Raw genomic sequence first — 11799 nt, 5'->3', positions numbered from 1 at the left:
TATATTATTATTTTAATATAAAAAATATTATTTTAAAATTTTTTAAAATCAAATCATTTTTACTAGATACCTAGCTATTTTTAAATTTATTAAATTGATTTCATCATGTCATCACCATCTAATTTTAATTTAAATCCAGAGTTAAATAAGAATTTAGCCTTCCCATATAATTTCCCGACAAGATTAGTGTTTAGTTATCCGAAGAGTGTATTTAGCCATAATCTTGGGCAAAGCCATTCTATACATATATTAATTATTTAGAAATAGAAAGAAAATAATAATTTGTTGTCCGTCCACGTCACTTCTGGTGAACGGTTCAGATACAACAAGTGCATTCAAAGAGAGTTTTCTATAATTGAAAAAGACCGCCAGGGGGTTCTTGCGGTAAGTAAAGTCTCCTCCTCCTCCAGGCTCCAGACGAGTTGGAAAGAGAAAAACAGGATTGAATTGCAATGGCATCATGGAATTCAATTCCATTGGAAATCACCTACGAAACGTTTGGATGGATCGCCTTCTTTTCATGGTCTATCAGTTTCTATCCTCAAGTAATCTTGAATTTCCGACGCAAGAGGTAATTCATTCATCGCTTTACTTTACTTTTTTGATTATCCATTCCAACAACACCAATACGATATATCTTTGTCTTTTGAACAGTGTGGTGGGGTTGAACTTTGATTTCGTGGTGTTGAATTTGACGAAACATTCTTCGTATTTGATATACAACGCTTCTCTTTACTTTAGCTCTGCTATTCAACACCAGTACTTTGAAAAATATGGCCACGGAGAGGTATTTCTTTTCCTTCTTTCTTCTTCTGTTTATTTCATATACAGCTCCTTTCTTGTTTTCCCATGCTCAGTTATAGGTGAAGCACAAGTAATAGTTTGGTTGGTCAATTTTATCTTCCATCAACAAGCTGTTGTGTTTTTCGTTTATTTACTAACCTATTCAAATCCCTGAAAGGATTTGTTACGATAAGTAGAGAAATGAAATGTTTCCTATTTTGGTTTTTTTTTTTTTGGTTGATGGACTTTTAAAACTTGAATGAGATGTCTTGCCAGCAAGCAATGCTCGTCAAAAAATTCTCTGTTCATTTTAATTAGCTAAAAAAACACCTTCAAATTCTCTTATATGTTGAGGTTATAGATATATAAAATAAGTTTATCATTAACTTCATGCCTGCCTGCTAATTGCTTGCTTTCATAGAAGTTGAGGAGTGCCCATTGATTTAGCTGTACATATGAGGGGTTTATGCATTCTGTTTCCTTAATCATCGCCATCAGAAATGGTCGAATGAGACCCTTCCTTTGAACTTATCTAGCAAATGATTTAATTTTTTTTCCCCTAAATGCCAATGGATGTTCACCGTGATTGATACTACTAGTATTTAGGGATGATGATTCTAGTATAACCATAACCATGTCTAAATAAAAAACTAATAACCATATCTAACCTAACATCATGTATAAGGATTTTTGATAACCATATCCATATGGTGGATACCCATTCAAATAACCATCATCAGTCAACTTTTTTTTTTTTTTAAAAATGTATAGACTTAATTAATTGAATAAATAATTTCAGTAGTTTCTTAGAATCAATAATTTAATTAAATTTGGTTAACCATATATTAACAAAACATTATTAACAAGAACCAAATAAATTTCAAAACATAAAATTATTTTAAAGCATATCCATCCATAATACAACAACCAAATAAATGTTTCAAGGTGAATATATAAAAAAAAGTTGTTCCATTTTGAAATAAAAGTCTTAACAATCCTAAAAACTATAATAACCAACCCCTCCATATCATCAATAAATCATTCCACAATTGAACTTGCTATATAAACAACAAACTAATGGTTAATGCATGAACTATACCTGTAAATAAAAATAGTAGGAATTTTTCCTTACATGTTTTTAGTTTACGTTTCACACCTTCATCATTATTAATATCATAATACATGTGTTGAAATTTTATAGTTTTTGAAAACTAATAATGACAACAGATATATATTTTATCGATGGAAGAATGGAAACCATAACTAAAGCTATTCTTTCAGATTTTATCCATACATGAACGAAAACCACTTTTCACTCAAAAAATGCACCCATTTGGATTGGTTTGGATGGCTAACCATCGGATTTCCTCACTACCTACCATAGCAATCCCTACTAGTGTTACTCATCAACTCCATATAGTGTGCAAGCTGCTCTTTTGAAGTAAGATTATTTAAAATGGAGCAAGTTTGTTAGAACCCATACCCAGGGAAAGTGAAACCCTATTCCAGTTCTTCTGAATGTCACCTGAATACAATCTCTGAACAAGATTTCATTAAAATTTGTGACCTCATGTTTCAGACATAGATAGAGAGCGAAATCAAGATAGGAAATTTTATAGAAAAAATCTGTTGATTTGTAATAGGATGTTGTAGTAAGTATAAACTCTAGCCACTTTTATCAGTTATATAAGAGTTCATATCTGTCTGGTGTTCAAGAATCGACTCTTAACATTGGACACTTGTATCTGCTTAGTTGCTTACATATTTTTGGTTTATTGCAGATGATACCTGTAGCTGCAAATGATGTTGCTTTCTCAATTCATGCTGTTTTGTTAACAGCAATTACATTATTCCAAATTGTAATCTATGATGTAAGTGGTTTGCACTTTGTCAGTGTTTTACTGTTTTCTTTTCATCTCCTATTGAAGCCTGATGTAACCATTCTTTCATTTGAACAGCGTGGAAATCAAAAGGTCTCTAAGATTTCTATTGCAACTGTGTGTGTTGTGTGGTTAGTTGCTGCAGTATGTTTTTTTATAGCTTTGCCTAGCCACTCTTGGCTGTGGCTCATCTCCATTTTCAAGTAAGTTGCTCTCTTTGTCTTTTTGATCCTTAAATTGCAAATTTTCCTTGATACGTAAATTTTGTTGGAAATCTTCATGAGATAACTATGCCTGAGGTGGTTGTGATGGATTTAACTCTTTAAGATATAGTAGTCTTGATTCTTAACTCAATGAGTGGGAATAAAGGGTATTTTCCATTCAGTTTTTCAGTTCATATTCTATTTTCATACTCAAATGAAGTTTATAGCATCAGATTCTTTCTTTGTGCACATAGGATTGAGATTCTGCATGATATTATTTGGAAGTAAAATTTTTCAGTTCTCACTAATGATTTAAGATGCACCTTGGAATGAGCATAAGACATGGACACCTGTATTAGTTTAATATGCCCTATAGTCAATTGATTGGTTACACGTGTTATTATTATATTAATGTAAATATATATTATTAATAAATACTTAATTTATTTTTAATATTCATATAATATTAGATTAATGAATCTAGAGTAAAGATAAAGTCCATGGGACAAAGATACTTATGCAAATGAAATTATAAGGTTATTATAATTATGAGATTCTTATTGCATTAAAGCATTGTTCCTAAAATGTCTTTGATTGATGCTCTCTTAAATACCGGACATTCACTAGAGCCATAAAAACTGGTATATATTATATTCTTTGCTTTATGAAAGGAAACAACCGTTCTCATAAATTGAAGTATAAAAGATACCTAAAACTAATACGTAGGTGCTTATCATAAGACATATACACTGAATTGACCTACATCAGAATTCTATATAGAGAGATTACCTATGTCTATGGAAAGACTCATGTGATGGTTGTGTAAGTGATCCTTAGACTTGAGATTCCTAAGTCATCTTATATAAAAAAATGATATATTTTGATCTTGTTACATTATCTTAGTCGAGGTCACAAAAGGGCAGACTTTGGGTATAACATAAACTATATGAATATAATTGAGTAATCAAGAGAGGATTCATTATCCAATGTGAATTAAGGAAAATATATTAGCTTTTATCGGATAGTATTGACTAATAAATCTTTAGTTAAGGTAGAATAAGATTTGAAAAGAGTTTTAAATCTTATTCAAACAATCAATGACTATTATGTAGAGAATAAACTTGATTTAATATGACAAACATACTTCATGCTTCAATGTTATATCAGAACATTATTGATGAAAAGATATTAGTTACACTAAGAAACTGATTACTGAAAGGTCAAGTCAAACCATTAATAACTTTTCTAATATTGGGGGGGTCATGATACGTTGTTAGACAATGCACTTGATTTTCAAATATAAAGTAATTAATTGTTTAATTGATAATAAATTAAATTGTTCAATTTATTTAATTTTATTTAATTAGAATTAGAATTTATATTTAGGTCAACATATTAGGAATATAATAGGTCACTCATATTAAAAATCATTAGTAAGAAATTAAATTAAGATGATTTAATTAAGCATGACTTGATTAAAATATATTTTAGAAATTAAGGACTAAAATATAATTAATACAAAGATTATATTTCTAGACTTAGAAAAATCAAGTAAGCACTTGATTGAGTTAATTTTAAAATTATCTTGAATTAATATATGAATATAATTTAAGGAAAAAATTGATATTTTGTTAATTTATAAGGTTTTTTAGATTTTCTTATAGATAGTAAGCTATACCTCTTATTTTTTTGTAGTTGTTTGTTAGACAGAAAAACTGTATAAACATAGAATTAGATCTAACACTTTAGGCATAGCAATCCCTTTCTCCTATTTTTCTCACGGGTGGTTCGTGTGGATTACTGTTGGAGCCCGGACAATTAAATGGCTTGTAGTTTGCAATAACCCTACCTTTAAAGAATTATTCAAAGTTGAAAAGATCAGATCTTCATATAATAAATCTTTAAACAACTCTAGATTTGTCTAATAGTGTCATTACTAATCTAATAATGCTAGAATAATCTTGACACATTCTAGGTGGAGATTATTTGATAGAATTCAATGAAATCTTCAAACACTTTGGGGCACAAATCCAATTCCAGAAAAAAAAAAAGGTCTGGAAAATCCTGAAGATGTATACAATGGTGTATGATGAAGTACACAATTGCAAAAAGACAGGGAAAAAAGGATGCCTAGGGGGACACAGTTATTGGTTCAATGAGATCCTAAGGACTTTCAAATAATTTTGTTTCATAGTTTCCGCTGTGTGTATAATATTTAGGAACACAACAACCTGCTAGATGGATATTAGAGTGTGTGTAAGATTTTAGCTATCTATTTTCAGATTTTTCTCATGTAGCTGTAATTTGGATACCCATATTTGTTTGAGGATTGAGTCCCCAAGTTCTCTTATAACAGGAAACTCTATTATCTTTAATCTATCCTCTATGATTTACTCTGTTTCTTCACTGACCATGTTCCTTGCTGTTTGCTGTTATTGCGGGGATGTGTTCCTTTGCAGTTGGTTTCCAGACTGTTATTTCATCCTGTTTGTGCTCTAATTCATGTCTTTCTTCAATGAGACTCGTAATCTTGGAGACTCAGAAAAGCACTAGATTCCTTTCCCTCAATATAAATTAGAATTTTCATCAACATAGGCAATGGGGTGGTGCTCTCATCTCTCGCTGACATCTGGGGAGAAGGGTAAAAGGTGGGGCTGGGATTATAAGTGATAGAAAGGTTAATGGCCGAGAAATTTTCTGAAAGAGTGGCACATATTCAAATGCTGTGGCAAACTTAAGCACCGTCCTTGATGGACTGCTTTGTCATGGTGATTTAGAAATAGTCTGTGAGATTAGTTAAAGCTGTTGATAAAAGAACTAGTTAAAACCTGATGGCTGGGTTGCAATTAGTCAAGTTTGATAAAATGAGATCTCAAAATAGCATTAAGGGGATAATGTAAACCCTTAATTTTGTTTCCTGCCACTGGCTGGAAATGGCCAAGCAATTAATAGGCATATTACTTAGTGATGAGAAATAATTATTTTTGTTTCAATTCTGGATCTCTTCTTACTCAATGATGAGAAATCATTTTTTTTGTTTTGATCTGGATCTCTTCTTAACTACCTCCTCTGTTATTATTTTTGCTTTCACTTTGCCATTAAAGAGTGGATTGATCAATCAGTTGTGTGAGATTTCTTTCTTATTCCTTTATTTAAATGCTGTTGCAGCTCCATTCAAGTTTTTATGACTGTCATCAAGTATATTCCTCAGGTCAGAATTGCTTCTCTTTCATGTCTTTGAGAAGTCTGCGTGGGACTAATTGCCATCTAGTCTGGCTTTAAAGCCATTGGACTTGCAAAGGCAGCAATCTATAAATCAGATAAGATCTTTGATAGTCTATTTATAGCATTTTAACCTCATAAAACAGATGATGTAAACTTAGTTTTCCTCAAGATGATGTAAACTTGTATCACAATCACACAGAACCTGTCCTTTCCTACTCACTAATCAGCAGATGGAACTTGTGGATGCTTTAATGAGATAACCTTTCCTTTTACCACCCCCCCCCCTCCCAACCCCCAGCCCTTATTTTAGTTTTTTATTTCAATTTGACCCATTCTTTATCTGATCCTCTAGAATATTTCTGACATGACACCTCACATTTATTTGTGCTTGATCTGAGACACAGGTGATCATGAACTTCATGCGAAAGAGCACAGATGGCTTCAGCATTGGAAACATTTTACTTGATTTTCTTGGAGGGGTGACAAATTATGCTCAAATGGCAGTGCAATCTATAGACCAAAGTGTGTTCTCTTTCTTTGGGGCGGGATAATTTTGCCAGTTGAATCAGGTTTTATGCGTGATGCTAATTTGATCTTATTGTCTTTGCCAGATTCTTGGGTGAACTTCTATGGCAACATAGGAAAAACGTTGTTATCTTTGGTATGGAACATTTCTTCTATTTTGGATAATTCCAGTACTCTATGCAAATTTTTAACTGTTATAGGTCTCATGCTGGTAGTCTGGTTTTACCACTAATGCCAGATTATATGTTATCCATCTAAACCAGTTCTTTCTTTCACGTTCCATCTCAATTCTTCTTTGCTCCGTTCTGCTCTGGTTTTGATGGATACATTTTGCAGGTGTCTATATTCTTTGACGTTGTATTCATGTGTCAACACTATATCTTGTATCCTGAGAAGAAAGTTGTTCCTTCCAAACTCAACAAGGAGGGAACAGAGCCACTTATCAGGTTTTCTGAGGAGCGAGCTGCGCCAGAAAATGTGTAAGGTTAAATTAATATAGGAATGCAAACTTATGTAAATTTAAGTCAATCTTTACACTGTTTCGTCTTCCAAATTCACTATCGGACGTCGAGAATCAATGTCTCCGAAGCTAAACTAGTTGGCCATTGTATAATACACAGCTATATATTCCAAGGCAATTCGAAGTGTTTGATTCTCTAATGTAGGTATTTGTTTTGATAATTTGGTTCACAGCCTTGTACATGGTGGGGTTTACAAAGAATGATTGACGAAACTGGAGACGTACCCGCAGTGATCAAACTATCGGGACCACTTAGATTTGGTCCCTAACTTATCAGTTGTGTATCAAACATCTTGATTTTATTAATTTTGCTCCTACTATAATTGACGTTAGAAGATATACTGTTAATGAAAATTATAAGCTTTTCCTTACTTTGCATTTGATTTGAACGTGACCACCAGCGCTTTATAAAATGTCTCAATTTGTCTTCATTCTTATTTGTAAATTTATAAAATTGTCATAAAAAATGGTCTTTTATGGAAAATTGAGGCTTATTTTGGAGAAAACTTCTATGAAATTGTAATTTGGATCCCACTAAAACATACTGGACATGGGTCATTCCATTAAAATAATAATTAAGCAATATTTTAAAAGATGATGAGAAGATACTGTTTCCTCAAGAAACAAATCACTATAAATTGTGATGTGATAGTGGTTTGCAATTTTTTAAGTCTCTTTTTTCTTTATTGCATATTTAGAGGCTTAAATTTATGGCCAATTAAAGCTCATTTATTAAGAAAGAGTAAGATTTAATGATAGAGGACTAAAATGAAAAACACAGTAAAAAGAGATGGTTTTGCTCAAATTAGAGCTAAACGTATATTTTAGTCCTCTAACTTTTTAAATTATAAACTTTTAATCTCTAAAAATTATGAAATTCAATTTTAGTCTCACATTATATTTTCTTTAATTTTTTGGTTTAAAAATTATAAAATTCAATTTTAGTCCCACATTATATTTTCTTTAATTTTTTGGTTTCTTATTGGAAAGGAGTGAGCGAGTGAGATTGGTTTTTAGTGGTATTAGTGGTAAAGAGAGAAACTTTTAATTGAGACAAATTCCAACAATAAAAATGGGTGATTTTGGTTTCCATTGATTCCTTTTGATAAGTAAAGTTTAGACAATATGTTGTTTTCTCTTAAACTTGCCTGAAATAATGAATCTGAACCCGAAAGGAATTTTGATTTCAAGTTAATTGTGTGTTTTGGAGATAAGAAGCTATGAATATATTTTACAATATGCATAGATGTTTTGGTGGTTTTTTCATGTCAAAATATGTTTAAAATGAGTTTTGCTTGGTCTAAAATAGACCAGTCTGATTTTCTAGCAATCTTAGTAGAGATGATGTATCGCTTTAATTTTTTTTTTTAAATTATTAAGGTGCAAATGACTTGTTGTTAAAAAAATTATTAAGGTGCAAATGACTTGTTGTCCGCCTTTTAAAAAAATTAAAAAAAATAAAAATAAAGTCTGAGTGCATGGGTTGCTCCAGGCTTAGGAGCTTTGGGCTTTCCTAACCTGAGATACTCGACTTTTTTTTTGTTTTTTAATCCATTATAATTGTATTTTTTTAATTGTTTTAATTTCATAATTTAATATTTAGTTGATTATTAATTGGAAATATAATTTATTTTATTTTTTGTCCCCACTCACTTTGATATTTTGCTGGCTTTTAATTTTATAGGTATTCATGTTAAATCAAAGATTATAAAGAATAATAATTGTTGAATACAATTAAGTGTATAACCCATGTCATGGGTTTGGTTGGTTTACTTCGGCTAGGCTGGGATTGGGCTTAATAATTGTTTTATTGCATAATAGTTCTCAATTTATGCATGAACACAATCAAATATATGCATGAACTTTTTGAGTTCCGCTTAAGATTCTTTTATGTATAAAAACACATCGTAAAAGTCTACACATAATTTTTTATGAAAAAAATTCGATCCGCGACTAAACACAAGTTAAATTTTGTGACATCTTTATACAAAATTGTGCCAATCCTTCTAATCTTCCTCTTCTCCTTATTTGTCCCTAATTTCTTCCATTACCAATTGCCATTTCAAAATAGGAATAACAATGAATCAAGTTGGAATTAGATTTTGCTCTATTTATCACTACCTTGAAATATATAAATTCTTTCTTTGTGTTTGCCTTTAATTCAATTAGATCGGATTGAATCAGATTAAAAAATTTCTTCACCCAATAGATATTATATTTGAAATCAAAATAAAAAATAAAAAATGTAAGTTTGAAAAAAAGAAGTACATTTATATCCATGAATCATAAAATCATAAAAATGAGTTTAAACTTCAAATTCAAATCTAATTATGAAACACAAAAATTCTTCATGAATGATAAGATAAAAATCAATGAATTAGACTGAAAATCAAAATTACAATTTAAAAAATGAAAAAAAAGGTTAAAAAATCATACTAGAGCCTGGTCGGATGAACTCATCCCTCACTTTCACACCCCAATCCTGATCTAACTAGATGAAATTTTACCCATCTTTGGTTTGTTTTTTATTAAACCAAATAAAAATCCAATCTAACAAGATTTAATGACATAAAATATTCAATAGGATATGTAAAATTGTCACTTCTACATCATGCACATTATTGTGTTATTATATGCATTGGTAGCATAACTATATCAAGCACATTGGATTAAAGGATTGAATAGGGAAAGCAAATTAAAACAAGATAATTTTTTAACAATTGGTTTGTCACTAATAATGGATAGATTAAGGAGCGACATTATCTAATGTTGATTAAGTTTGAGATATTTTGATAAAATTAAAAAGATTTAAAACTCCATTATAGAATATTAGATTAAGGATAAAATTTGAGGTTTCTCTTAAACTATTTAGTTTGGCTAAGACCATGTCTATTTATAAAGTTGAAAAAACTTCAAGTTGAAAATGAGTCTTTCCATGACTGTTTAATAGACTTATTAGGGTTACTAGGCTAGGCTAATAGTTGATGGGTTGATAAGGTGACTAGACTTGGTCACTATTTGACAAGCTAATGAGGTTACTAGATTCCACGCTTTCCTGAAAATACAAGTCCCCTCTCAGAATAAAAGAGCCTCTGATGCTTAAGTTAGTAAATGTAAGTTGAGAAATAATGTATTGGAAAAAGAAGGAAAGTGAAGAACATATGGTTGTTCTTGTAGAATTATGTTTTGTCTTGTGTAGTTATTAAATGACTCGAGCTATTTATATACCTTGTTCACTTGAGCTTTTATCTATTGGAGAGTGAAGTAATGACTCTCATAGAGAGTGGAGTAATGATGGATGATGATTATTTTTCTTGCAACCTTATTGGTTGTTGTACCAATGATATAAAGGTTGGTGATTGCAAGTGATTGATGAGAAAAGTTGATGCTTATTAAACAGACAAATTGGCGAGAGATAATTATTGACGAGAAAGGTAGGCATTCTTTAATAAGACAAATCAGAGGGAGATAACAATTAGTAAGAAAAGTAGATGTCATATCAGTAATTCAAGCATAAGCATAGAAGAGTGCAACATCATACTAACTTTCTTAGAGGTCGTGACTCTGTACTATAGTGTATGGACATTACTAGTTCTTTTTTTTTTAAAAAAAACCTCTCATAGAAGGAATCAATCCAAATATGGTTGTACGAGACCTAATTTAAAGTGACTGCTTGAACTGCATAGTAGTCCTTTAAATTGGAGAGTAGTCTTTTAAGTTAGTGTATAGTCTCTTGAGCTGGTAAAGTACCTTGAACTACTTATAGAACTAGTAGAAACAAAAAAGCCTAGTCTAGTTGGGATGGCTAACCAAATTTGAGAGCAGTTTGGTTTGGTTGGCCTAACTAAACTAGAGATAGGGTGACTAGTCTACTTGGGTTGGCCTAACTAGACTCGATTAGGCTAACCAAAGTTTGTAACCTTTTTATTTTATTTTTCTTGTTGCACTACCATCCCCCTAATATTTGAATTTGTATGTTGATTAATATTTAAAAGTGTATTTGTATCAAGGTTTTATATCATCATTTTGCATTTGAAGTATCAATAACTCCTTAATTAGAGTATGTTTTATAATAACATATATAATAATGTAAGATACCTTTAATTTATAAAAAACATTCATCTTAAATGGAGGCTTATCACATAAATTAAAAGATTGATTGATGAGTTGAACTACTAAAATTGAGAAGACAAAGAAAGGGCTAATATTAGAAAAGAGATGCTGATTCCAAACTGAAACACCATTCGTATATTGGACCATAACTGGAGTTGTAGAACTTGGATTTAGGTGTACTTTATATGAATGAAAAGTTAAAATACAGGCCTCAAACTTTTATGTGAGTCCAAGATTCAAAAAGGTCATTTTCAAATTCAAATTGTAGCAACAATGGAGAAGTTGAAATATGTCTTGCATTATTCAGTGTTTAGCCCATATTTCGAGTTTTAGAAGTCTGACACGACTAAAAGATTGATGTCTTCTCCCAAGTGCAGGAGTGTCGAAGTAATAAATAACCCGGCAAGACCGGGGTCGAACCACAAGGAGGTTAATTGTACAAATTATAAACAACAATAGTACAACAACAATAATAATAATAACAACAACAATAATAATAGTAGCAATAATAATACTAATAATACTAGTAGTAGTAGTAGTAGTAGTAGTA

General features: G+C 31.0%; 1 protein-coding gene across 2 annotated transcripts; it reads left to right on the top strand.

Annotated features, from left to right (window-relative positions):
* Positions 1 to 343: 343 nt before the first annotated feature.
* Positions 344 to 7439, top strand: LOC105116334 (PQ-loop repeat family protein / transmembrane family protein). Of its 2 annotated transcripts, none has more exons than XM_011013645.1 (9): positions 344 to 571; positions 655 to 787; positions 2565 to 2654; positions 2742 to 2866; positions 6035 to 6077; positions 6496 to 6613; positions 6703 to 6752; positions 6953 to 7095; positions 7310 to 7439. In XM_011013645.1, the coding sequence occupies exons 1-9, from the start codon at positions 453 to 455 to the stop codon at positions 7338 to 7340; spliced, it is 852 nt and encodes a 283-aa protein (XP_011011947.1). In that variant the 5' UTR covers positions 344 to 452; the 3' UTR covers positions 7341 to 7439. The 2 variants fall into 2 exon arrangements, with proteins under 2 accessions (XP_011011947.1, XP_011011948.1); XM_011013646.1 differs by having other exon boundaries at positions 346 to 571; positions 6953 to 7100.
* Positions 7440 to 11799: the final 4360 nt, after the last annotated feature.

The sequence above is a fragment of the Populus euphratica genome, unplaced genomic scaffold (genome assembly GCF_000495115.2).
Source record: "Populus euphratica unplaced genomic scaffold, PopEup_1.0 scaffold908.1, whole genome shotgun sequence".
In the NCBI taxonomy this organism is placed as follows: Eukaryota; Viridiplantae; Streptophyta; class Magnoliopsida; order Malpighiales; family Salicaceae; genus Populus; species Populus euphratica.
This window is presented reverse-complemented; position numbering and strand designations above follow the sequence as displayed.